We start from the raw sequence: 26,686 nt of genomic DNA, 5'->3' as shown, positions 1-26,686 counted from the left end.
AGCCAGTCCGGCGGCCAATCCGAAGGCGCTCCGGGGCTCGGCCTGCCCGTTGATTGGTCGACGTCGCGTCCCGGCCCGCCTCGGCTGGCGTCGCTCGTCCGCAGCGCGTGAGGCGGCGCGCGGCTCCGTCTGCTGCCCGTTGGCCCTCGCTGGAGACCGGCCCGCGCCCGGTGAGTGGGCCCGGGGACGGGGGGAGGGAGGGAGGGGCGGAGGGGGCGGAGGGGGCGGGGGCGCCCTACTCCCGCCCCTCCCGGTTGCCAAGGGGCCGCCGAGGCCCCGCCCCCCGCCCCGCCCCGGCCCCGCCCCTCCGGCTCCCGAGCGGCGCCTCATTTCCCTCCCGCCCCTCCGGCGCAGGCAGGTCGCCCCCTCTCGCTTCCCGGCGATGTCCGAAGGCGAAGCCAAGCAGGCCGGACCCAACAGCGGAGGAGGCGGAGGCGGAGGCGGAGGCGGAGGCGGCTCCGACCCGAAGGCCGAGGCGGCGGCGGCGGCGTCTGGAGCGGCGGGGCCCGGGATGACCTCGCTGTCCCCTCCGCTGGCGGCGGCCTCGGCGGCGGCGGCGCAGGAGGAGGAGGAGGAGGAGGAGGAGGAGAGCGAGGACGAGTCGGAGATCCTGGAGGAGTCGCCGTGCGGGAGGTGGCAGAAGCGCCGCGAGGAGGTGAGAGCGGATCTTCTCCCGGGAGCCTCCCCAGCGCGGCTCCGGAAGCTGCCCAGGCCCTCCGGGCGCCCCGGGAGGAAGAAGCGGCCCCTGGGCAGCCCACCGAGGCTGCTGCGGCCGCCCCGTCGGCTTCCGGGAGCCGCAGAAACGGGAAGCCGGGAGGGGAGGCACAGCCGTCGGGCCTGCCAGGGCTGCTGTCCACACCTGGGCTCCCTGAAGCTTCGAGGACAGGGATCCTTCCCAGCCCTCCCTGGAGATGCTGGGGGCTGAGCCGGAGACCTGCTCCTTGCCCAGCATCACATTTCCCCTGGGTGCTGCTGTGGGACAGGGCAGCCGACCCTTCCCTCTTTGGGAGAGAGGCGGTGGACTCTCCTTCCTGGGAGGTTTTTAAGCAGAGCTTGGGTGGCCACCTGTCAGGGGTGTTTTAGTTGAGATTCCTGCACTGTAGGGGGTTGGACTAGATGACCCTCAGGGTCCCTTCCAACTCCACAGTTCTCTGGTTCTTTGCCCCTGGGCCTCCTTGCTTCCCAAGTTTTCAGTAGTTGTGGACTTTCAGGGGTGCAGAGCAGTTCTTGCAAGGTAGGACTCTGCTCTTTGATTCTCTAAGTCGGGCATCTGTGTTTGTAGCACAAAGAAAGGATGATATTATTGTTGATTTATATACCATTTAATGCCTGGATGGCTTCTGAGTGATTTATGAAATTTACTGCTGAACATAGAGAGGATCTCGGTGTCTTAACTGATCATCATAAAAGGAACTGGAACAAACCAGCGGCTCATCCAGTCCAGCATCCTGCCCCCCCAAGGGCCAACCAGATGCCCCAGGGGGAAGCCAGCCCTGAGGGGTGGAGGGAGAATGTCACTGGTGACTAGTGGAAAGAGCTGCATCAGACGCCTGCTCTCTTGCTCTGGAGGGCAGGACAGGAAGCAATGCATGGGAGTTGCAGGAGGGAAACAGATTTCAGTTCAACATTAGTAGAGAAGTTCCCAAGTGGAGGAGCTGCTTGGCAGTGGAACAGGGGTGTCGTGGGGGGGGGGCTGGAGGCATCTGGACCTCCATCCATCAGGGATGCAGTGAGCAGGGGGTTGCGCAAGATGGCCTTCAGGGTCCATTCCAACTCTGATTATATTGGTTGATTTGCAAGAATATTTATAAACCAGTTCATAATCATATCATAGCAGTGTAGGATGAAATAATTAAAACACCATAAAAATTATAACTACCAAATCAATATTTTCAGCAAGCGACAAAATATTGGAATTTTATAATAGTATTTTGTCAAAGGTTCCTTGCCTGCTTCATGTTTGTGTTGCTTTTTGGGGAGGGCGTGTCAGGCTGTTTGCAGATGAAGGGTCTCTAGAGACGAGTCTGTCTTCTATTTCAGCCTCTGTTCTCTATTGATGCATCATCCTTTATTTTATACCCAGTTCAGCATTCTTCTGCTTTCTTTCAAGGTGGCTGTGGGCTTTTCCCCCAGGTGGGATATAACTATAGTAGAGATGGGCAACTGACACAACAAGTAAATCTTACGTAAGATTATGAATGTAAGCATGTAAGAAAGCATTCAATATTTGGTATTAGAAACTGAATTCTGATCTCAGCATTATGTGCAGATCTAGATCAGAGTTGCTTATGAATAAAAGAGCTCAATAAAAATTAGCAGCTGCAGATCTGGCCAGCTGAAACTCAAGCTAGAGCTTAAAATAAACAGAATTTCAAGGTCTGGGCCAATCCAAGTTTTCACCTGGCGCCAAAGCGAGAATAAAGACTACCGCAGACAATCCTTTCTGGGAAAAAGAATTCCGAGAGAAGTGGTGGCTCTGAGGCTCAGCTTACTGGTCAGGCAGGTTTATGTAGAAAGATTAGGGGCCACAACTCCCCTTAGCACCAGCCAGCCAGGTTAAGGGACTGTGGAACTCTCACCTCCTGCCATCCATCCCACAACGCCTGGAAGGCCACGGGTTCCCCAGCCCTGCTGTAGGTGTCATGGTTCAAAACTGTTTAGAACATTTATAAGCTAAAAGCAACACCTTCAAATGTGCTCAGATTAGACCCAGGATTTGTACGCATGTAGCTCCTGGTGATATTCTCCATCCATCATCCCGTTTAACAATTCTGATGCTATATTCTGCAGTCCCTCAACTTCCTGAGCAATGTTCTAAGACAGCCTTGTACACAGCTGTGGTCTAAACCACTGAGCCTCTTGGGGTTGGAATCCGTGCGACAGGGTGAGCTCCTGTCTCTTTGTCCCAGCTCCTGCCAACCTAGCGGTTCAAAGGCACCCCATGCAAGTAAATAAATAAATAGGTACGGCTGTAGTGGGAAGGTAAACAGCGTTTCTGTGTGCTCTGGTTTCCATCACGGTGTCCCATTGCACCAGAAGCGGTTTGGTCCTCCTGGCCACAAGACCCGGAAAGCTGTCTGTGGACAAAGGCCAGCTCCCTCAGCCTGAAAGCAGAGATGAGTGCCGCACTCCATGGTCGCCTTTGGCTAGACTTAACTGTCCAGGGGTCCTTTATCTTTACCTTACACAAAGCTCTTTTCTCTCTTCCCCTGAAGCTGGGTATGGCCAGGTGGTGCTCAGTGTGTGTGCATTTAATTCCAGCCACCCACCCAGTACTTCTCTCTTCAAGGAACATGGCACTGTTGTCTTGAGGGACTTTATCCTATTTCCATAGGTTGCCTGTATGAGCTGTCCTTTCCCTAACCAGAGCAATGCTGGAACATTCCGGAAACTCCTGTTTGGGTGATGGCTTTAGTAGGCATTGGTAGAAATGGCACCAGCTGCATCTAGAAGCTTTGGCAGCCCTGACATGTGGCTGCAAAGGTGCTTTGCAGTTTCAGGATGTGGTTCCACACTCCGCTTCAAAGCTACGGCTGCCTCCTGCTTCTTTGGCTTGTGTTCCAGGAGAGGGTCCTCTCCCCAGGCACCTGGGGGCCAGAAGATGTTCCTTGCTTGGAAGGGACTTGTTGCTCAGCCAGAGGCTGAATCGTCCTTTGGAAGATGGGGGGGGGGGGCTTGGGAGGAGGTTGAGCACACAGTTCACCTTTTTGTGCCGGCTGGCAGAGGCTGAGAGTGGCAGGATGGTGACTGGTTTGACCAGCCAAGGCTGACTGACTGCTGGTCTTGGGGGGCAGCTGACACGACTGCTTTGCACAGGGCATTCCTGGGGCTATCCTGGCTGTCTTGTGGTCTGGAGCCTTTGATGGAAAAGGCTCCCCTCCCCGGGAGCAGTTCAAAATGGCCATGCCTTTTACACTAAAATGTGACCAGGGGCATCTCCAGAAAGACTGGTCATCGCTAGCCTGGCCTGACTCCTCTTTGGCCTCTGTCAGAGTTGGTCCCGAAGCTGGAAGCGAAGAGCAGGGCGAGCAGTTTGAGAGGCTGGGACCAACACTGGAGGCCTTGTTTGGCTTTCAAGGGGCTGTGCCTCTGGGTGGGGACGTGACTTTGAGATTGGCCTTGGGTGGGGGAAGTGTGTGTGTCAGGAGAAGAGGCACCTTGGAGGGAGAACAAGGTGGAAAGGAATTCTGGGCAGACTCTCCTGGAAGCTTTGTCTGATGAGCCTTTTTGGGGTGCAAAGCGGCCTGGGAGCTCCTCCCCTCCCTTTCCCCAAATAGATCTGCCTGCCAGCAGCCCTGAGTCTGGGGGCCTTTTTTGCTTGGCTGCAGTTTGGCCCTCCCTCTTCTTGCAGCTGTTCTCATTCATTGTTCCTTTGCCCCTCCCTCCTTGGCTGGGCTGGGGGGGGGTGGATGTTGCTAGACATCTCTGGGCAGATGGTGAGGAGCCTGCCTACCAGCCCTTTCGTATTCTGTGTCAACTCACTTTGGCTGACTCACTGTGGCTTGACCTGGTGAGGACTCGAGGAAGTGGCTGTGCCCCAGAAGAGGGCTGGGCCCTGGGGAGGAATGTGGCCCTGATGCAAGGCAGGCTGCTGCGTCATTTCTGTAGCAAGCTGGGGCAGGGAGGAAGCCAGGCTGGCTGGCTGGGCAGGGGCAAGGGAAGCAGGCCCCAGAGGCAGGAGGTGCTCTGGCCTCCTGAATGGTAGGACCAGAGGAAAGATTCCTGCCCTCTTCTGCAACATCAGGAAGGAGGTGTCTCTCCTGCCACTGCAAAGCCCACCCAGGGAAACGGTCTCTGCGCAAGGCTCCAGGCTGTGGAGGCAGCAAGAGGGGCAGGTGCCTTTCTGCACACTGGCTATATAGAAGGAGGAGTATTAGGCAAACCATCAGCCAGGCCAAGCTTGTTCCAGGTGGGGGTCCAGCCAAGCCTTGGGGTGCCCCCACCCCCCTGCCAGCCAGAGGCAGTTCTGCAGAGGAGGGGGGCAAGAAGAGGAGGAATCCTGGCCCGTTCTTGCTCCCTTGCCTCTCCTCTGCTTGGGGAAGGGACCAGCATGGTGGCCTGAGGCCTCTTGCTCTTGGCATTGCTGCTCTTGCTGGTTTCTCCCACGCCACAGGGACAGGGGAGAAGGCAGGCAGGCGGGCTCATCAGAAGTGGCAGGGGGCAGGCCCAGCAGAGGTAAGCCCACCTTTCAAGGGACCCTTCAGCCAAACATCTGTCCTAGCATAGCTGGGGGAAATTCTTGCAGTGTGAATTGTTCAGGCCAGAAGAACAAGAGGAATGACTTCCACAAAGTCTTGCCTTCCAGTCTTCTTGATTTGTTTCTCTTCAAATGTGTAGATCTACCTTTTTTGGCTGGAGGGCCATATTGGCCCAACCCTCTGGGGGAACAACTTTTTGTTATCATAGTATCGTAACTTGGTAGTTTTTTTTTTTTTTTTAAAGTGTTGCAGGGAGACAAAACCTCAGGCATCATGCCATCACAACTGGGGACCCATGGGAGGGGGTTGTTATCAGAGTTATGGGTAGTTGAGGCATTGCAGGCTTTGTGGTCCCCAAGGATCTGCACTGGGCTCAGTACTGTTTAAAATTATTCTGAATTTTCCAGGTTTTTGCCATTATTTTATCATCAGCATTGGCATCAATTCAACTTACATCCCACTCTTTCTCTCAAAGGTGCCCAGGGTGACAAACACATCAATAGCAATTTAATTTAATTTAATTTAAAACAATTAAAAGCATTCCCCCCCCCCAACAGGGATTTCAGGAACAGCATTTCAGCCATCAAATGCTTGGGGAAGCAGGAATGTTTTTAATTTCCTCCAGAGAGTCAGTGATGAGGGAGCTAGTCTCCATAAATGACCCATAATTGCTCATGGTGGTGAAATTCCAAGCATATTGTGAAGAGTCCCAAAAGTCTTTTCCTGTGCCCTAGTGTCGGAACATAAATCTTTGGAAGAGGATGTCGGGGAAGCTTTTACTAGCCAGAGTGGCTAGGACAACTCAGTCAGATGAGTGGCATATAAATAATTAAATTAAATTAAATTAAGTAATAAAAATAAAATAAAAGAACAGCCCCCCTCCTATGGGAACCCTGCAAGCAGGGCCTGAGCGCAAGACCCATCTCTCCTGTCAGAAAGCTCTTCCTGGTGTTGAGTCGGCATCTCCTTTCTTGAAACGTGAATCCACTGGTTCAAGCCCTTCCCTCCAGAGCAGGAGAAAACAAGCTCCTTCCCTCTTCCATGGGACAGCCCTTCAGATAGTTGAAGATGGCTTTCGTCTCTCCTCTCAGTCTCCTCTTTTCCAAGGTAAACATACCCAGTTCCCTCAACCATTCCTCATAAGGCTTTGTTTCCAGACCCTTGATTATCTTGGTTTGGATATTTAGTCAACCATGGTTTTCGCTGAATCAGGGGTCCCAAGGGTCCCAAGGGTCACCTGGTCCAACCCCTTGCAATGCAGGAACCCCCTTTAGCATTGTGCCATTCACTTTCTTATTTTCCAGAGTCCTTACTCCTTTCTATTCTGCTTTGGGCAAGATTTCTGTTCTCTGAATGAAGGCACCCTCTGCCATTAGATCTCTCTGCTGGACTGGGGGGGGGGCATTTCCTAATCAGTGGTCTACATTCTAGCTGAGCTTCTGTCATCATGGTGTTAAATAGCCACTGAGCACCTTGGGGAAACTTCATCGTCTCGGTTCTTAATTGACCCCCACATTTTTAGGTTTCCCCCTTTATAACTGTCTTGTGCTGACTTGGCAACCTTCGAGTCATGTCTTGAAATTGATAAATGTCCATGAGATCGAGATCTTGCCCCAGATCCTTTTTTTTTTTTTTTTTTTTGAATAATATTTATTAGCTTTTCAACATGAAAAAAGTTACAAAAATAGTGAAAAGAAAATACAAAAAGATACAAAACCAGAAAAGAAAAGAAAAAATAAAAATAGTTAAAAATAAATCCCTCTTTCTATTATCTTACCAACATCATTAACATTCAATAATTGTACAGTGTTTCTGTAAATAGTCTTTAAATTTCTTCCAATCTTCTTCCACCAACTCTTCTCCCTGGTCTCGGATTCTGACAGTCATTTCCGCCAGACAGTCATTTCCGCCAGAGATCTTGCCCCAGATCCTGGGCAGCATCACTCAGGATAAAGCTGAGGCTTCCACCCCCCTCCAGTTGGTTCCAGGACTGACTTTCTCAGCCACCGTCATTTAGGGCAGGAGAGCTTTTTGACTCTTTGTGACATGAATCTCTGCTGTGATTTTCAGAGCAGCAAGACTGACTTGCCAGGAAGAGGTCTTGGAGCAAATCTTTCTGGGCTGCTCCTGTCCTCAGGAGTTTCCTGACTCAGGCGTGGGGGTCTCTGCAGGCACCAGCACCTCGTCTCCACAGCTCCCTGAATCACTGCTTTTATTTTTGCCCCTCTCCATGCAGGTGAATCAGCGCAATGTTCCTGGGATTGACAGTGCTTACCTGGCAATGGACACAGAAGAAGGGGTGGAAGTGGTTTGGAATGAGGTCCAGTTCTCGGAGCGCAAGAATTTCAAGCTTCAGGAGGTTGGTGAGCCTGGGATGGGAAGGATGGGGAGTAGGTGGGCATCATGCTCAGGATGCCTGGGAGGTAGTGGCATAAATCCCCGCAGTGCAGAACCCTGTGGGAAGACTGGCTAGCCTCCCGGCTGCTGCCTGGCCAGCCCTTGGGGGTTCTCTCCCAGCGCTGCATCCGTCTCTCCACGGCTGTGAGGCTGGGGTAAGCCAAAGAAAGGCTCTCCTCTTCCTGGGGTCTGGCATTCCTCTGCTTTGTCCCTCCAGGAGAAGGTCAAAGCTGTCTTTGACAACCTGATCCAGCTAGAACACCTGAACATTGTGAAGTTCCACAAGTACTGGGCAGATGTGAAGGAGAACAAGGCCAGGGTAAGTGGGGTGCCCCCCCCAACGTCTTCCTGGTGGGCTTGTGGAGAAGCAGCAGCAGTTGGTGACTTCCTTCTCCTTCCCAGGTGATCTTCATCACTGAGTACATGTCCTCTGGCAGCCTGAAGCAGTTTCTGAAGAAGACGAAGAAGAACCACAAGACCATGAATGAAAAGGTGACACCCTCCCTTCTTTCTCCTCCCTCCTCCCTCTGCTCCTGGGTCCCAGGCCTCCTGCTGGGGCCGTCCTGCCTGTGAGCACAGAGAAGCAGCTTCCTTTGGCCAACCCAGAGCCCCAGAAGGACAGGAGGCTGGGGAGGAACCAGGAAGTGTCTGGCCTGTTCCTTCTGAGTGGCATGGAAGGAAGCAAGGAAATAAGGAAAGTATTTGCCTGTTGCAGTCAAGCTGCCTGTTGTGGGTGTTGCTTAGAGCCTCCTCCTTTTCTCTGTCTTTAGGCCTGGAAGCGCTGGTGTACCCAGATCCTGTCTGCTCTCAGGTACATGCTTGGATTCCCTCAAAGGCTTTGGGAGCCTGGCTGCTCATGCCCCCTTTGGTTCTTCCGAGGCCAGGGTGGAGAGCGGTTGCTTCTGGCTCCCTCTAGCAGTTGTGGCAGGACTTGGCTTGCCGCTTTGCCAGCCTGCCTGCCTGCCTGCCTGCCTCCCCTCCTTCCCAAGCTGACTGAAGGTAAGAGAGTGATGGCTGCTGCTCTCTTGGGGAGTCCCTGGCAGCCTCGGGCACAAGGCCTTGGTTTTGCCCCTGTGAAAGTGGCCTTTTGTTGGGGGCGGTGAGTGCTGGTGCCAGCCTCTTGGGCCCACCATTCCTTGTGTTGCCATTCCAGTTACCTTCACTCCTGCGATCCTCCCATCATTCACGGAAACTTGACTTGTGACACCATCTTCATCCAGCACAATGGGCTGATCAAGATCGGGTCAGGTAAGCCTCTCCTCCGGAGCCGCAAGCCAGTGATGTAAAGAGTCACTGGAAAGGGAAGGAGCTCCCCAGAAGGCCCAGGGGCTTGGTGGGCTCCTGCTGCCCTGCTCACCTGGGATTCTGAGCCTCAGCTGGTGCCTCTCTCTGTAGCCTTCATTGCTGACTTCTGGAAACCTCCTGGAGAACTCTGCCACCTGGATATGTGTGGCCCTGAGCAGCTACTGCTGCTGCTGCTGCTGCTGCCACCACCTTCTCAGGCTTCCCAGCTTCCTCCCACCCCATGCTCTGTACCTGGAGAGGCTGCCCAGACCATGGGTGCCTGCGTCACTCCAGGGCATGGGGCAGGAAACTGCTTCCAGGTGGCCTTTGGTCCTTTGGGGAGAAACCCTCCTTCCTCTTTTTGCTGCTTCCCTGCCAGCCGGGCGCTTGGACAGGCAGCCGGCCGGGACTTTGAGGAAAGGGAAGGGCAGCTGGAGTGCTTTGCCGAGCTGCCTTTTGGATATCCCCAGCCCCCAAGAGCTCTGAGGAGGAAATGGGAGAATTCCCCTTGGGCTTTTTCTGGGGCTCTCCCACTTCTTCTCTTGAGAGCTCCTGGGACAGACTAGCCAGAACCCTCTTGTTGCCAAGGGCAGTTAGGCTGACTTTCCTGGCAGAAGACAAGGGCTGGGACTTGGCTGGCGACTGCAATTTCCTGGGCACTAGGAGAGACCTGTGGCGGTTAAATTAGTAGGAAACTCATCACAGTCTAGAGCTGCCAAGGGATGCAAGTGTTGGGGGGCAGTGTGTGTGGGGGGGGGGTGCGTGGCAATGGACTGCTGGCCTCTGTGGTTTCAAGTCCTAAAACTCCTTTGAGAACAAAGCCCTTCAAAGGTGCCCGCAGTTCAGGGGCAGCCAAAATGTCACCCGGCTGAGTGCAGAGGCCTTGTCTGGTAAACTGCCTCTGAGGGTGGAGATTCTCTTCTGGACTTCGAAGGGCCTGTCCCACCACCACCACCCTGTGACTTTGCCTTTTCCTGCCCCCCCCCCCAAAGGAGTTCAGGGTGGTTGGGTTTTTTTCCAATGGAGTTTTGCATCACCCTTTTCTGTAAACGGCCCTGGGAATTTTTGCTGAAGGGCAGCATAGACCTTTCTAAAATAAACAAAGGTGGCCTCCCTGGTTTCCCTGCGAGGGTTCCGCCTAGACTCATGTCCCTCCCCTTGTCACAGTGAGTTCCATATGTTGCGAGGCAGGGAAGGGCCCAGAGACCTGCCTCCAGTGGTGCTTTTGCCAAGGCTGAGGAAGACCAGCCCTCCTGGTGGAACAAAGACTCTTCTGACGCAAACTGCAAGATTGACCGGCCTGCTTGCTCTGCGCTTGGGATGCCTTTGGCTGAGTGGTGGGCAGAGAGTTTTGTGGGGATGCCGAGGTGCCAAGGGATGCCCAGTCTTCCCTGCTGCTGGATCTTTTGCTGCTGCTGCTGCTGCTGCTGCGCTGCAGGGCCATCCTTGGAGCCACTCGTCTCAGGATTCTGCCCCAGCGTAGAACAGACTTCAGAACCTTCTGGAGTCTTGGCCAAGTTTTGAGCAGAGCCCCCCCCCCCTTCAAGAAAATAATGTGTGTTCAAGTTTTCAAGAATTGCAAAGACCACCACAGGGCAAAGAGCTCACAATAGTACCATCCTCTTTTTTGCTTTGTACAAGTTTGGGTCTACGATATTTCATCCAGACAAGACCACCCATAAGGAGCTATGGGCCAGTGACCTCTTCTGGCCATCTGCTTCCAAGAGCTTTCCTGGTATGCTTTGTGGGTGAAAGAGAGCATGGATGAAGCCCCTGAGCTGCTTGGACAGGGAACTCACTCAGGCTGGAAGAGCCACCCTTGGGATTGGGGAACTCCAGGGCGGTGGCGGCTGGCAGCCTTGCACAATGCTCAGAATCCCCCCCCCCGCCCCCCGGGCACAAGAGAGGGGGCTCTGCAGTTGGGCCAAGATGCAGGAGGACCAGGCTGCCACCTGCCCTGTGGCTCCGGATCATGGCAAAGCTTCCAGCCTGCCTCCACACAGGGACCAATGCCGCTTCTGCTTGACATCTCTGGCGGAGCTCGTCTCACTGGTGTTCCTGAAGCAGCTGAGTCAAGGGGGTGAAGCACCTGCTCTTTCAAACTCTCTTGCTCCCCGGGACATGGCAAGGGGCAGCAGTGCTGTGATTTAGGAAAGCTCCACGGCACCATTTGCGCCTGTCAGCAGCGCCTTTGGGTGGATGGGTGCAGGGGCTGGAGCCCTGCTCTGCCGTTGTCTGTCGGGATCTTAGTAGCTGGTGTGGGAGGCCAGCAAATGCCCTTGGCTCTCCCCTCCGAGGCTCATTTGAGAAGAGGGCAGAGAAGGAAGCGCGGCTGTGGTGTGACTGGCACCTGTTGTGTGGATCTGGCCCAGAAGCAAACTCAGAGGCCTCTGCCTGCCCCATCCTCTACTGGGGCAGGTCTTGCTTCGGTCCCCACGGAACTGGGTGGCTCCTTTGGGTCCCCCCTGCCCCTGGGCATTGGCATGCTGGGCTGGGCTCAGACGGCAGAGGGAGACTCGCCACCTTTGGCTTCCTGGCTGCCACCTTCCCACAACCTCTGGATGAGCCATTTTTGTACTTAGTGGGGAATTGAACGGGTGGTTGTCTTATGGGTTTGGTCAGCTGAAGCTGGGGAGGAAATCGGGAGGTGGGCCAGTACTTTGCCCCGCCATTTCCCCTTCCCTTGGGCTGGGAAGAGCTTCAGGGCCTGCAGTGCTGCTTGGGAAGCTCTGCCTGGCTTTGCCACCTCCTGCCCTAAATCTGGGAGCAAGTGGATGGAGGCTTGGTTGTGGTCATGGTCCCAGCACCTGAACCTTAGGATCCCCCCCTCTGTCCTCCGCATGCACCTTCTTCAGAGACATTTCTCTCTCCCTTCATGTCTCCCCCCAAAATCTGTAAAGATTCCCACCCCCCAAAGCCAAAAAATCTTTGGAAAAACCCAGAGCCCTTTTCTGCCTCTTTCCCTGCCTGTTTTCTCTTCCCTCCATCTCCACTCCCAGCCCCATTGATGATTCAGGGGTGGGGGGAGCTTCTTGCAGCCCCAGTGGCTGGCAGTTTTGTCCAGGAGGTTCCCACTGCTCAGCCCCACCTGAGGCTGCCTGTGAGGTGTGCAGAGGAGGCCCTGAAGCTGGGGGGGGGAGGTCAGGGGGGCTAGTGAAAAGAGGGGAGGCTGCTGGACTCCTGGACTGGAGAGGCCTCTGGGCTTGGCTTGGCTGGGGGTCGCCAGGCACTCATGGCCTCCCTTCCTCTGGCAGCTGTGGAAGAGGAGCTGCCTTGGGGAGAGGACTTCAGGCCTCTGTTTCCCCATGACCCACTGGAAATCGGGGGGGGGGGTGCTTGGAGCTGACCTGGGGGCAAGGGAGATGGGAAGGCAGCAAGGATCCTGTACTACTAAATCGCATGCCCTGGGGAGGGACTTCAAGAGAAGCCCTCCCCTTCCCCACCCGCGCCTGGGCCCCTTCCCCACCCCACTCCCTTGGCAGGGAGTCTCTGGTCTGCTCCTGGGCCCAAGTGCTGGCTGAGCCAGAAGCAGCCCCTGGCCGTGCTGGCCTGGTCAGCGCCTTTTCCTGATGCCCTGCTGGGCAGCTTCTTGGGGGCTGAGCTCTGTCCTGGCAGGAGCAGGGAAGGGTCTTGTCCCAGGAGCCCCCCACCCTCCATCGCCTTCCGCTGTGGCTGGGTAGGCAAGGACCGCCTCCCCCTGCCCGGTTGTGGTGGCCGTGGGCGCTGTGGCTGCTGAGGTGAAGGGCTGACCCCTCGGCACCCGCCATGTCTGGTTTTACTTCCTGCTTTTATGGGCTGCCTCTTTCTCTCTCTCTCTCGCCAACAGTCTTTCATAGGATTTTTGCTAATGGTGAGCAAATCTCTCTGCTCTGTGATGTGACTGTGACCTTTGGAGCATCTATCTATAGAGATATAGATATGAGAGCATCACTTTGTATATTGGCATATATGACGCTCGTTTTCCTCCCGGTGAAGGCTGGCACCTGGGCTCTATGTAGCTCCACCCCAGTCCTGCCCCCTGTTGGGGCTCCTCGTGGGGGGTGGGGGGGCTGCCTTTCTGCTGCATGGCTGCCTCCTGCATGTGTCCTGGGCTGCTTGTGCCTGTGGAGTAGCTGCCGCCGCCCTTGCAGCCTCCTCCTCCTCCGCTCGTGGCCCGGGGGGGGGGGTTCTGCTTGCTGTTTGCTTGTGGCTTCGCTGCCTCCTCCTCCAGCTCCCTGCGGCCGGCTGCTTGGCAATGGGTCGGACGCTTGTGGTGGAGCCTGACTCTTGGGAGCTGTGTGCCTGGTGTCGCCTGCACAGGGGCCTGGAGGTGCTTGGGAGACCCTGGTGCAGCCTTGGAAGTGCTCAGGCCCTGCAGCCGCTCTGCTGCCGCCCCCTCTTTTGCGGGGAGCCTTTGGGGAGCTGCCTGTGTCTTCTCCTGCCTTGGTGGTAGGGAGGTCTGCCTTGGGAAGGGCCTTCTCTTGCTTCCACTGCCAGCAAGGAGAAGACACAGGGCTGGCGGAGAAGGCCAATGCCGGGCGCAAGATGAGCTGTGCCCTGCAGGCGGAAGGTTCTGGCGGTGAGACGGGGGCCCTGGGGTGTCCTCCCCCCCCCCACCCGGCATGGCCAAGGACTGAAAGAGCCCTTCGCTTTGGGCAGGCAAGAAGTCCTTGGGCACCTTGGTCCAGGCGAGCTCAGTGGAGCGGAGCAGGTGGAAGCTGGACGGGAGCAGGGCCGAGAGGAGAGGTGGCGCTCGTGGCGCAGAGGCGGCAGGTAACGCGAGGAGGAGGAGGAGGGCAGCCAGGGCGCTGGCACTGCTTGGGCTGCATGCAGGTGGCATGTCTTCTGTGGAAGGGAGCCTGGGCCAGGAGCAGAGCTCAGCTTTTCTCAGGGCCCCAGTCTCTGGGGTGGGTGAGTGAGTTTGGGTGGTGTGCTCAGTGAGTCTCGGGCGTGGCTGTGTATCTTGGCTTATTTGACTGCTTTAAGAAAGTGAAGTGCTTTGAGCTGGATCCCAAAGTCGGTGGGCAGCAGGAAGATAGCTGCCAGCTGTGTTGGCAAAGGCTTGCCTGGGCAAAAGTGAGCCCAGAACTCCAGGAAGCTGAAGGCCCTGCCTTTCTTCGCAAGAGGAAGGACAGAAGCTGCCCTCTTCCGAGTCAAGAGCCGCGTGGCCTTGTCTCTCTTGCCTGATGCCAGCAGCTCCGCCATGCTTCGTTTGCCTGCCTGCCTGCCTGAGAGCCTCAACCGCAGGTGCTGCAACTTGAATGCCAGACTTTGTTCCTAAAAAGCATGCCCCCCCCCACACCCAGCAGAAGGAAGCCTTTGAGCAAGTTTCCCGTTTTTGGCACGAGGGATAAAAACACTTTTCTGTGACTAGAATACGCTTGCTGTGTACAGAAACTCTGCAGACAGATGCGATTAGCACATACAATTATATTTGGTGGCATATTTCTGAAATTAAAAATATAGGTATCTTGCATTTATTCTGATCAGGACAAGTGTGCCTGAGCTTTTTCTAGTTGAGAAACTGGGAGCGTCCAAACCATGGGTAGGCAAACAAAGGCCCGGGGGCCGGATCTTGCCCAATAGCCTTCTAAATCCAGCCCGCAGACAGTGCAGGAATCAGCATGTTTTTACATGAGTAGAATGTGTCCTTTTATTTAAAATGCATCTCTGGGTTATTTGTGGGGCATAGGAATTTGTTCATTCCCCTCCAGATATAGTCCAGCCCCCACAAGGTCTGAGGGACAGTGGACCAGCCCCCTGCTGAAAAAGTTTGCAGACCCCTGGTCCAAACCCTTGTATACATGTCTGCCCCCCTGGGTAGAGGCTGTAATTAAAACTAACCAGGAAGTCCAAGCCCCTTACAGACACCACAGTTCTAACACCTGGTGGAAACCCAAGGAGGAGAGGCCAGGATATCGTTCCATGGGTCAGAAGTGGAATGGGAGATTTGGCTTTGGGGGTCCCTGGGGGAACAGGGGAAGCAGCAGGACTGGGGAGTGGTTTTGTGGAGCTTTGGAGCGAAGTTTTAAGTAAAAGACAATTATATATAAAAAACCAGCAGGTGGGAGGCTGGGGCAGTGGCTGAGAGGGGAAGGTCCATTCTGTCTGCTAGGGTGAAAAGCACAATTTTAAGCTCAAGTCAGTCTTGAAAATGGAAAGCAGAGAACATGAATCCTGCCTTCCTGGCAGTGCTCCAAGCATAAAGAAAACGTTAAAGGGTGCCAGTCAGGAAGTGTTTGGCTTCAGTGTCTGGGAAATGACCTTTAAAACCACATCTGAATTGCGGGGGGGGGGGGTGAGAGAGAGAATTTGGGGCTCTTCTAGCAGGCGCCTCTGGCCATTGAAACCACTAGGTTGGTAATTTGAGTTGCGTTGAGGTGGTCCTGTGATGGTTTACTGCTTCCAGAAGGGAGTCTGGGGCACTTTTGGAGGACGGGAGAGCTTTGCAGCAAAGGAGGTGGTGGCAGCAGCAGCTAATGGAGCTCCAGCTTGCCTGAACTGAGCATTCCTGTCATGAAGTCTTTCTCTGCCTTTCCAGGCCAAAATTGAGCTTCCTTCTCATGTGCAGGCTACCAGGTCACAAGCTGGATTTTAGGGGTGCTGAGCTGCAGGCCATAGCTGGTATAATCTTCCCTTCTAAGGCGGCAGCAGCAGCAGTTGTGTTAGAAAGTGGCTGGTACTGCCTCTGGCTTTGGGTGCCAAAGGAGGAGGAGGAGGAGGTGGCTTGGTGCGGCTTCTGCCCCAGCATCTATCTCCTGCTCATCGCTGCTACCCTCAGGGTGCCCACCAAGTCCCGCCCTCTGTCTCGATCCCTGCTTTGGGGCCTGGGTCTGTGGCACCCTTGGCTCCAGGGCCACTGCCCCCTCCCCTTGGCATTTCTGAGGTGACTGGGCCATTGGGATCTTTGCTCTTGGGTGGCGCCTCTTGAGTGAAGGGATGGGGCAGCAGTGGAGGGGAGGCAGCCCTCTTTGGTGGGGAGACAGAGGCTGGTGCAAACCTGATCAAGTGGGAACCCCCCTCTCCATTGCTGGGCTTTCAGGAAAAGGCCTGAAGCCGGCCAGTGTGTGTGTGTGTGTGTGTGTGTGTGTGTGTGTGTGTGAGAGAGAGAGAGAGAGAGAGAGAGAGAGAGAGAGAGAGAGAGGTGTGAGGACTGTCTTGTCTGTACCCTTCCCTGTCATTCAGGTGTCTGTGGGTGGGTCAGTGTGGGTGTCTGTGGAACACCAGCTGCTGCTGCTGCTGCTCCTACTGCTCAGGACCCCCCCCTTACTCTGCAGCCCCTTGTGCCTGCCTTAGTGCTGGTCCAGCTGATGCTTCTCTGCAGTGGAGACCCAGGAGCAGCAGAAAGGACTTCCTCTGCCGCCTTCCTCCAGCAGTGCTGCCTTGCCCCCCCCCCCAGCTCCCATTGGGCTCATCTGCTTTCCCTGGTGGGGTTGCTTTGGCTGCTGGGGCTTGGAGCTCACCCAGGAAAGATGGAAGATCTGGAGGAGCATGTGGACCTGCCTCCCCCCCCCCCTTTGCTTCTGAGCTGCGCCTGCCCTTGTCTTGCACTGGGACTGGACTGGGGTGGCAGCAGCTGTGCCTGAATGCCCTCTGCCCGCCCCATGAGAGCAATTTGGGAGGGAGGAGGAGGCTCAGCCCCTGATTCCTTGCTGTTTTCCCCCCTCTTCCAGTGGCCCCAGACACCATCAACAACCATGTGAAGACGTGTCGTGAGGAGCAGAAGAACCTGCACTTCTTTGCCCCGGAGTATGGCGGTAAGAAAGGCAGGAGAGCAGCAGTTCATTGTTTGGGGGGGGGGAGGGCTGAAGTGGCTCATCAGGGTTGGTGTAATTTTCCAAATTACACCAAGTTTCCATGTCTTGAGGCCCCCCCTCCGTGTTTGGTTTCTGTTCAGAGTTCGCACACCAGCTACGCTGGGTGGCTTAGATACCAGTCCAAGGCTAAATGCCCGGAGCATGACTCATCCACCCTTCCTTTCTCTAAGGCAGTGCTTCTCAGCCATGTTGTTGGACTACAGCTCCCATCATCCCTGACCACTGGTCCTGCTAACTAGGGGCAATGGGAGTTGTAGTTCAACAACAGCTGGAGACCCACGGTTGAGAAACGCTGCTCTAAGGAACGTGTATGGGCAGAGGCGGCTATAAAGCTGAGGTTGCATTCAGGAGCGTTGCCAGGAGTGTGAGCTCTTCCCCAAGGAGAGCTTTTGCTCAGTGCGAGGTGTCGGTGGAGAAGCTGCAGGTTACATGCTGTATGGTTCAGTACAGCAAGGTGAGCTAGCAGGGTCAAGTGCTAGCGGATTTCTCTTGTATCTTCACAAGGTCTCCTTCTAAGACCAGAAGAATGGTATTCTAGTAGGTTAGCTCATGTACCAGCCTCTCTTAAAGGTTCGTGTAGCTGAGGTGTTTATGCTTGTCTTGTGCCATGAGACAATAAGCACTTTAAACTGAACTGAGTGGGAAAGGAGGTTTCTTAACTGGGAGCTCTGGGAAAGGCTGGCTACTGGAAAACAGGAAAACTCTTGATACTCTGCTAGAAGACTCTCCTGGATTCTGGAGCTGTGCATACTCTGCTGTTTGCCCTGGTCAAAGTGGGGCGTAGTATTAGCTACAAATGGTGGGTCCAAGTCTTAACAGGTTATGGGCCAGTAACAACTGGTACCCCCCAACTTCCCAAGCCCGATGACTGAGTGGCTCTGAATGGCCATTGCCAGCCAGCCAGGGGGGTCCTGATTCCTGGTTTTGTGTTCCAGAAGTTGCACATGTGACGACCGCGGTGGATATCTACTCCTTTGGGATGTGTGCGCTGGAGGTAAGGCAAGGAGAGCTGTGAAGAGGGAGGGTTGGGGGGCATAGCTGCTTCCCCCCCCAACCTCTAATCCTTATGGGAAGGGGCGGCTTGTTTGGTATCCTGGTCTTATCTCGACAGGGTTAGGAGTGCACAGTGCATCTCCTTGTGTCGTGCAGGGGGTGTCATTTGGTCGCTGTGATTTCTGAAAACTCCAGGAACAGAGGAGAGAGAGACCCATTTGGAAAGGAGGGAACCAGTCCCCTTTCTCTCCCTCGTTGTGTGTGATGGCGGCTGGTGGAGCCCTTTGGTTCCTCCGGGATCGCAGCATGCCAACTGTGGGACTCAGCCCCCCACTGAGCTGTGCTTCTGCTGTCCCTGCAGATGGCGGTGCTGGAGATCCAGGGCAATGGCGAATCCTCTTATGTGCCCCAGGAAGCAATCAACAATGCCATCCAGTTGCTGGAGGATCCCTTGCAGCGGGTGAGGCGCCCCTCCCCTCCCCTCCCCTCCTCCCTCCCTCCCTCCCTCCCTCCTGGGACGGGCACAAGTCTCGGCCTTCACGTCTTCTCCTTCCTTTCCCTCCTTCCAGGAGTTCATTCAAAAGTGCCTGGAGCTGCAGCCCAGCAAGAGACCCACGGCCCGCGAGCTCCTCTTCCACCAAGCCCTCTTTGAAGTGCCCTCTCTGAAGCTCCTGGCAGCCCACTGCATTGTGGGCCATCAGCGTGAGTGGAGGCTGGGGGGGGGGGCGCTCAGGGAAGTGGCTGGGGAGGCCTAATCCCTTCCTCCGGAGGCAGAGAGCGGAAGCAGCCAAGGGCACTGAGCAGAGCAGCCCTTGCTGGGTCTGGCCTTGAACCTTTGGCCCTCTGTGCCTTCCCAGCTCCTGGCTAGAGTCCTCCTGGAGAGCTCTTTGGGGCAGGGTGGAAGGCTGCTGGGGTCTGGGGCTTTCTCAGCCCCGAGGGCCCTTTGAGCTGCTCTGACTGGTGGCCCTGAGTGGGTCCCCTCCTTCCATGCATCAGCCTGGCCCTCAGTTGGTGCTGTGGTTTACATCTTGTGGTGCCGCATTCTGCTTGGGGAGCGGTGGCGGCCCCTACCCCCCCACTCTGAAGGCAGGAAGTCCCTGGACCACTTTCTGGCAGAACCTGCAGTTTCAGAAAGGGGCTTGGGTTGCCACAGGGGAAATAACTTCCCCTAGGATCCATTCGTCCCTCACCTCACTCTGGTTGCTTCTCTTCCTAGTCGTCGTTGTCCTCCTCCTCCTCCTCCTCCTCCTCCTCCTCCTCCTCCTCCTAGAATCATAGAATCATAGAGTTGGAAGAGACCACAAGGGCCATCGAGTCCAACCCCTGCCAAGCAGGAAACACCATCAGAGCACTCCTGACATATGGTTGTCAAGCCTCTGCTTAAAGACCTCCAAAGAAGGAGACTCCACCACACTCCTTGGCAGCAAATTCCACTGTCGAACAGCTCTTACTGTCAGGAAGTTCTTCCTAATGTTTAAGTGGAATCTTCTTTCTTGTAGTTTGGATCCATTGCTCCGTGTCCGCTTCTCTGGAGCAGCAGAAAACAACCTTTCTCCCTCCTCTATGTGACATCCTTTTATATATTTGAACATGGCTATCATATCACCCCTTAAGCTCCTCTTCTCCAGGCTAAACATGCCCAGCTCCCTTAGCCGTTCCTCATAAGGCATCGTTTCCAGGCCTTTGACCATTTTGGTTGCCCTCCTCTGGACACGTTCCAGTTTGTCAGTGTCCTTCTTGAACTGTGGTGCCCAGAACTGGACACAGTACTCCAGGTGAGGTCTGACCAGAGCAGAATACAGTGGCACTATTACTTCCCTTGATCTAGATGCTATACTCCTATTGATGCAGCCCATAATTGCATTGGCTTTTTTAGCTGCCGCGTCACACTGTTGGCTCATGTCAAGTTTGTGGTCAACCAAGACTCCTAGATCCTTTTCACATGTACTGCTCTCAAGCCAGGTGTCACCCATCTTGTATTTGTGCCTCACATTTTTTTTTGCCCAAGTGCAATACTTTACATTTCTCCCTGTTAAAGTTCATCTTGTTTGTTTTGGCCCAGTTCTCTAATCTGTCAAGGTCGTTTTGAAGTGTGATCCTGTCCTCTGGGGTGTTAGCCACCCCTCCCAGTTTGGTGTCATCTGCAAATTTGATCAGGATGCCCTTGAGTCCATCATCCAAGTCGTTGATAAAGATGTTGAATAAGACCAGGCCCAAGACAGAACCCTGTGGCACCCCACTAGTCACTCTTTTCCAGGATGAAGAGGAACCATTGATGAGCACCCTTTGGGTTCGGTCAGTCAGCCAGTTACAAATCCACTGAGTGGTAGCATAGTCAAGACCGCATTTTACCAGCTTCTTTACAAGAATATCATGGGGCACCTTGTCAAATGCCTTGCTGAAATCAAGGTAGGCTACATCCACTGCGTTCCCTTCATCTACCAGGCTTGTAATTCTGTCAAAAAACGAGATCAGGTTAGTCTGACATGAATTATTTTTCAGAAATCCATGCTGACTATTGGTGATCACAGCATTCCTTTCTAGGCGCTCACAGACTGTTTGCTTAATGATCTGCTCCAGAATCTTCCCTGGGATTGATGTCAGACTGACTGAAGTTGTTGCCTTCCTCATTTTCCCTAAACTGAAAAGGCCCAATTATTTTCACATTCCGTTTTTAGAGAAGGTTCCTAGTATCTTGGCTGGCTTTTTCCACGCCCCTCTCCTGCTTTTATGGACAGGTGCTAGGATGTTGGCAATACGAAAATGCCTCGAAATTCAGTCTTGGAAAGTCCTCTGTAAAGGATTAAACTTCCATTGGCTAAAATCATTAAACCCCCCTTGGAAGCAGGAGAAGAGGGGGGGAATTTTGGATCGTGTAAGCCTGCAGGAGAGAGGGAAGAAAGTCAAATTACCACCGCTCTGAACCTGGAAACGGGCTGCTAGCAAGACCAACGTTTTGGGAAAGTTCATTGTTGTTGACAGCTAGTTAAACAAGAGAAATACATTGTTTCCATTGTCTCCTTCTGCGTTTAAAAAGGAGTAAAAGTAACTGAAAATTGAAACAAATTTTATTGCTTGAACTGTGCCTAAAAGGATTGATGCAAATAGAAATTGTTTCCCTCTAGAGGGAGCCTTTGAAGCTGTTATAGGAGTTGATCTGGGGGGATTTCCAGCTGCAAGATAAAAAATTGTGAGAACCAGGGATTGACCTTGGATTGTTTAAGAATGTCGACAGAAGAAGCCTTAGTGACTGCATTTTGTAAGATAAGTGATTCATTGGAACAGCTCTTCAAGAAGATGGACGTGATGACTATTAAAATTGACAATTTGGGTCAAAAAGTGACTAATTTTGGACAAAAAGTGAATATTTATACAGAAACTATTCAGGAATCAACACAGGAATCTATTTTGATATGGCAAACTGTGGAGAACGTGAGGGAGAAAGTTGTTGTTGCTGAGCCTAGGGTAATACAAGTGGAGAGGGAGAGAGCCCCAGTTTTACAGAGGCAATTTGATGATTATAAGTTGTTGCCTTCTATGAGTGAATTCAGAGAAAGTCAGATTTTGAGGATTGGAGCCCTGCTTGGACTGGAGAAGGAAAGTTGGATAGATCCCCTCATGCAGGGATTTACTGACCTTTGGGACCTGGACCTGGGTCAGGAGGAGATTGGAGCTGTGGGGACCTTCAGATTTGGAGGAATTTTGAAACACGTCCTGAAATATCTTTTGGATTTTAGTTTTAACTATGGAGATTTGGCTGACCTGTCGAGAAGGAATAAAAACATTGCTAGGTCGGAGCTTCCCTGAGATCTACTCTTCAGCATCAAAGGAAGGAAATTAAGAACAAGATCAGCAGAAGACAAAGTAAAGTGCATGTATAAATATGAAGAACACATGCAGAAGGGACTTGGAAAAGTGTTAAGAGCCTTGGACAGAAGATCACCAGGTTGATGGTCTATATGGAATTGACGGAAATGACTGGCAGAATCCGAGACCAGGGAGAAGAGACGGTGGAAGAAGATTGGAAAAAGTTTAAAGTCTATTTATAGAAATATTGTAAAATTAATGAGTGTTAGAAAAATGTTGGAATGAAATTATATGGCTTTAGTAGAAATGTTATATGGAGTTAAGCATAAATAAGTATTATAGTATTAATGGAAAAGAAGGTTAAAATAAGTCAAGATAATTATAAGACAGAAAATAGAGAAAGATGGAAAGGCATTGCTGAAACAATTAATAGAATTGGAATACAAAAAGGGAGGTGAGAGGAGGTCGAGGAAACAAGGGAATGAAAGTTACAGATAGGTAGCCGTGTTGGTCTGCCATAGTCAAAACAAAATAAAAAAATTCCTTCCAGTAGCACCTTAAAGAACAACTAAGTTAGTTCTTGGTATGAGCTTCCGTGTGCATGCACACTTCTTCAGATACACTGAAACAGAAGTCACCAGACCCTTCTATATAGTGAGAAGGTGGGGAGCTCTCTATATTCAGCTCTCTATATTGGACAAACAGGCCAAACCTTACGCCAAAGAATAAACGGACATAAATCGGACATCAGGAATCACAAGACAGAGAAACCAGTAGGAGAACACTTCAATCTCCCAGGACATTCTATACAAGATCTCAAAGTAGCTGTTCTATTACAAAGGAATTTCAGAAATAGACTGGAAAGAGAAGCTGCTGAATTGCAACTTATTACCAAACTTAAAACCATGGAGAGACCTGGTCTGAACAAAGACATTGGATTCTTATCTCATTATACATGACAAAGCCATTTTTCACCTTTTCACCCCTTGCTTTTTCCTGTAAGACCTATTGCAGTCGTTAAGAGTCGTCAACAGGCTCATCACAGCTATCTGCCAATCACCCATTCCCACCACCCTTCTGAGTAATACCCCTCCCCACCTTCTCACTATATAGAAGGGTCTGGTGACTTCTGTTTCAGTGTATCTGAAGAAGTGTGCATGCACACGAAAGCTCATACCAAGAACTATCTTAGTTGGTCTTTAAGGTGCTACTGGAAGGAATTTTTTTATTTTGAAGGGAATGAAAGATAAGGCATTGAAATGGTATGATGTATGCTTTTAAACTGTTTTTGTTCTGTTTTGTTTAGTTTAATGTATTGATGTTGCGTTGTGTATATTGTAATGTATTGTTTTTGCTTTCTTTTGCTTTTGCTTTTTTTCTTTTCTTTTTTTTCCTTTCTTTTGTAAGGTTTAAAAGTAATAAATATTATTTAAAAAAAAACAAAAACGAAATTCAGTTGCTCTCATAACACACTAGGCATGGCCTTTTTCTTCCTGCCATCACTCACTGAGCGTGTTTTCCGCTGCAGCCCAAAGGCCTCTCCCATTGGCCAGACCCCGTCTGTTTGGGTCCCATGGGGCATCTGGGAAGTGTGGGTGTTTCTGCCCCAGAGGCCACTTGCTTCATTCTGACTTCCATTGCACTTCTTTCAACCAGTTTGGAGAGATCTTTTGGGGGCTCTTTGCAAACCACTTGGGCTTCCTTTGTGCTGAATAATTTGCAAATTTGGCCACTTTTGATGGCTCAGATCATTTCTAGTCCAAGTCATAGAATTGACTCCCATACAGATCCTTGGACAGCCCCTCTCCTGCCTTCCATCAACTCGAGAACCATCTGTGCTTCCTGTCCTCTGTTAACCCACCACCCGCCCTTCATAGGAAGCAAGGAGTGTCCTTTGCCTTCCTTGCAGAGGGTGAGGGGATGTTTTAATTGTAGATGGGGAAGGGACCCTGAGGGTCATCTAGCCCAACCCCCTGCAACGTTCCTGAAAGACTCCTTTGCCTCCTGACAGACATGATCCCAGAGAACGCCCTTGAAGAAATGACCAAGAACTTGGACATGAGTGCAGTGTTGGCCGAGATCAACCATGCCGACCGCGAGGGCGTCCGCATGATGTGAGGCTTCTCTGAGGGGCTGGGAATGTGGGGAGGGGGAGGGCAAGCAGTGGGTGTCCCTCTGGCCCCTCCCCAAGGAGGCCAGGGAGGGGAGCAGGCAGCAAAGATTTTGCATTCAGCATTGAGATCCCCCTTTATCTAACTCTGTGCTTTCCCCACCGCACAGCTTCTCCCAGTCCCCAGCCCTGGAGCTAGACAAGTTTCTGGAGGATGTGAGGTGAGAATTTTCTTCCACCACCTTCTTGTGTGCCAGGGAGCCTCTCCTGGGCTGACCAGCCTGGACCCTTGCCTCCTTCCCTTCTCTTCCACCAAGTGGAAGGCCCGCAACTTTGCTGCCCACCTGGGGAACAGAGCCTGACCCCTCTCCCCCTCTAGGAACGGCATCTACCCCCTCACGGCCTTTGGCCTGCCCCGCCCTCATCAGCCGCAGCAGGAGGTGGTGACGTCTCCCATTGCACCCCCATCGGTCAAGACGCCCACGCCAGAGCCTGCGGAAGTGGAAACCCGCAAGGTGAGTTGCTGTCCTGCTCCACTCAGGTCCTGGAGCCTGGCCAGCAGGCACAGCCAGGGCCTCCCACCCCACTCACTGCCTCCCCTTGCCTCCCGCAGGTGGTCCTGATGCAATGCAACATCGAGTCAGTCGAGGAAGGGGTGAAGCACCATGTATGTACCAACCTGGGCTGGGGGGGGGTCTCTTCCACCATGCTGCCCTACTTGAAGGGGCCTGGGTTGGCTGCGCGCCAGAGCCCAGGGGACAGGAACTGACTTTGGCTTCTCTCTGCCCAGTTGACACTGCTGCTGAGGCTGGAAGACAAGCTGAACCGACACCTGAGCTGTGACCTGCTGCCCAGTAAGTCCCGCCCTCCCTCCCTCCTGGCTGGGCATTGCTGGGCAAGGGAAGCCCTCCTCCTGCTCCTGACTTTTGGCTGCCTCTTCTTCTCCCCCTTTCCCAGGTGACAATATCCAGGAGCTGGCGGCCGAACTGGTCCAGCTGGGATTCATCAGTGAGGTAGGATCCTGCCCACTGGCAGGCTGGGTGGGTGGGTGGGTGGGCTCAGCCCGTGAGTGGGGCTCTCACTGGCCTCTCCTTCCCTCTGCCCCTTGCAGGCTGATCAGAGCCGGCTGAGCTGTTTACTTGAAGAGGCCTTCAGCAAGTTCTTCTACTCGCGGAACGGAGCGCTGGCGGCCGTCACCGTCTCCTCCTAAGGGCTGCCCCCACGCCAGCAGTGCCTGGGCACTGCCTCCGCAAAGGGCCCCCTCCCCCCGCCAGGCCGCTGCTGCCGCCGCCTGCACACAACCAGCTTGGCTGTGCCTCCTGCATGTGCCGCAGCCGGCAGGAACCCCGCAGACAATCGCTGCCACCATGGGGAGGGGGGGCAGGAGGGAGGGGGCAAGGCGGGGAAGGGGGGCTGTGTGCCTTGTCAGTATTATTCCCCCCCCCCCCCCCTGGGGCCAGTGGCCTCCCTCTCCCCCCGGCTCACGCATGGAGTTTTGTTTTGCTTGAATTGTACAGAGGGTTTTTTTTGCACAGCACAGAGATGTCTGTCTTGTTATTTAAGGGGGTGGGAGGGAGGGGGGAAGAAGAGTGAGGGTGGCTCCTCCCCCTGCCCCTCCCCCTCTCTCACATGCTTTCCAGCCCCACAGTCACCCCCTTCCCTGGCAGCCTCACCCTCCTCTGGGCAGCTCCTTTTCTCCCCCTTGCTTGGCTGCCCTTCTTGCCCTGGGTTGTGCAGCAGAGACACCTCCTCCTGAGCCCTGGAGAAAGTGGGTGGGCAGGTGGGCACAGTGCCATGAATGTCGCAGGTGCAAGAGGCAGCCAGCAGCTGGCCAGACACCCCCCCAAGAGCTGGGTTCCCCTCCCTCCCCCCTCCCCAACAGGGCTGGAGCCGGTTGCTCAGCGACGGGCACCCATTCCCATCTCCAGAGCTGAGGCTGCTCCAAGTGTTTGTTTCTGTTCCTATTTTTAATAAACTGTTTTGTAAATAAGCCACAGTGTCCTCATTGTCTCTGGTCTTTGGGGAGGGGACCAGCCACCCAAGGGGAGTCAGCTCCTGCCTGCAGAGGGGGTGCTCTTCTTTCAAGGCCCCCTTTGAATACAGAGAGCTGCAGGGAGCAGCTTGCGCCTCATGCCTTTTCAAAGAAGTACTTGGGCTGGGCAAGGCTGGAGGAGCGGGGGGGGGGGGGACCCACAGCAGGCAGTGGAGGAGCCCTCCCTGGTGGACTCTTCTTCCCTTGCGGTTTTTAAATGGAGGTCAGATGGTCATCTGTCAGGGATTCTTCAGCTGTGATTTCTGCATTGCAGGGGGTTGGACTAGATGAGCCTTAGGATCTTCCATCTCCATGAGCCCTTCTGCACTGAGGGTCAAATTCTATCCTCCCCTCGTAGCCCTGGCAGCAAGGGGGGGGGGGGCAGCAAGTGTGCTGCTGTGTGGAGAAGAGATAAACCTGTAGAGGAGGGGCTGCTGCTGCTGCTGCTGGTGGTGGTGGTGGAGTCCTGCATGTCTCTACTTTCTGAGCCCCCATTGGATGCTAAGGCCACAAAGCCAGAGAGGAGGAGGCCTAGAAACCTGGCCAGGCAGCTGGTGGGCCTCAGACATTTCCACTCGCCTTTTTGGTTGTTGCTGGCTAGAGAGCTTCTTCCACACAGTGACTGACACGGCTGGTGGCAAGGAGTTCCCTTGGTAGGAGCCATGAAAAGGTAGTGCTGCATACATTTTCTATTATTAAAGCTTTTTTGGTACAACAGGAGAAAGGGGGGAGAAAGAAAAAAAGAAGAGGGGGGAAGAATAAAACAAAAGAAAAGGGGCTTCTGATTCTCCTGTCTGTTACATTAAAAAAATTCAAAACAATCATTTCATGACAACATGCAACTACTTTACTTTCCATAAACCGGTATTTTTCCAGTCTTCAAACCCAGATGTGTTTTCCTTTTTACACAAAAAGTCCAAAAGGGGTTCCCAGTTAAGGAGATTGATAAATGTCAGCAAGAGTTTGTCTCAAACATTAATCAACTTTGTCCAACAATTTCACCAACCATGACTCTATATAAAATAATGATAAATCTTTCCCTCTGCAGATATAAGCATCTCTCCACTGT

The 26,686-nt window shown here is 53.5% G+C and overlaps 1 protein-coding gene across 3 annotated transcripts; it reads left to right on the top strand.

Annotated features, from left to right (window-relative positions):
- The first annotated feature begins 367 nt into the window (after window positions 1–367).
- NRBP1 (nuclear receptor binding protein 1) lies at window positions 368–25,575 on the top strand. 3 transcript variants are annotated; one of them, XM_081856426.1, is made up of 18 exons: window positions 368–655; window positions 7,435–7,557; window positions 7,813–7,914; window positions 7,998–8,087; window positions 8,366–8,406; window positions 8,749–8,843; window positions 13,518–13,631; window positions 16,532–16,615; window positions 17,611–17,669; window positions 18,030–18,128; window positions 18,238–18,370; window positions 23,487–23,589; window positions 23,756–23,806; window positions 23,965–24,100; window positions 24,199–24,252; window positions 24,376–24,439; window positions 24,543–24,598; window positions 24,697–25,575. In XM_081856426.1, the coding sequence occupies exons 1-18, from the start codon at window positions 383–385 to the stop codon at window positions 24,793–24,795; spliced, it is 1,776 nt and encodes a 591-aa protein (XP_081712552.1). In that variant the 5' UTR covers window positions 368–382; the 3' UTR covers window positions 24,796–25,575. The 3 variants fall into 3 exon arrangements, with proteins under 3 accessions (XP_081712552.1, XP_081712553.1, XP_081712554.1); XM_081856427.1 differs by lacking the exon at window positions 13,518–13,631 and adding an exon at window positions 12,706–12,729; XM_081856428.1 differs by lacking the exon at window positions 13,518–13,631.
- Window positions 25,576–26,686: the final 1,111 nt, after the last annotated feature.

The sequence above is a fragment of the Podarcis erhardii genome, assembly GCF_964252035.2.
Source record: "Podarcis erhardii genome assembly, chromosome: 3".
Classification (NCBI taxonomy): Eukaryota; Metazoa; Chordata; class Lepidosauria; order Squamata; family Lacertidae; genus Podarcis; species Podarcis erhardii.
The sequence above is the reverse complement of the archived record's forward strand: the minus strand, read 5'-3'. Positions and strand labels throughout refer to the sequence as shown.

Excerpts from the sequence above, each read along its gene's own strand:
- NRBP1 (XM_081856426.1), top strand. The coding sequence starts at position 383 with ATGTCCGAAGGCGAAGCCAAGCAGGCCGGACCCAACAGCGGAGGAGGC. Across the intron at positions 7,915-7,997 it reads TGAAGGAGAACAAGGCCAGG|GTGATCTTCATCACTGAGTA; the intron begins GTAAGTGGGGTG and ends TCTCCTTCCCAG. Across the intron at positions 23,807-23,964 it reads AAGTTTCTGGAGGATGTGAG|GAACGGCATCTACCCCCTCA; the intron begins GTGAGAATTTTC and ends CTCCCCCTCTAG.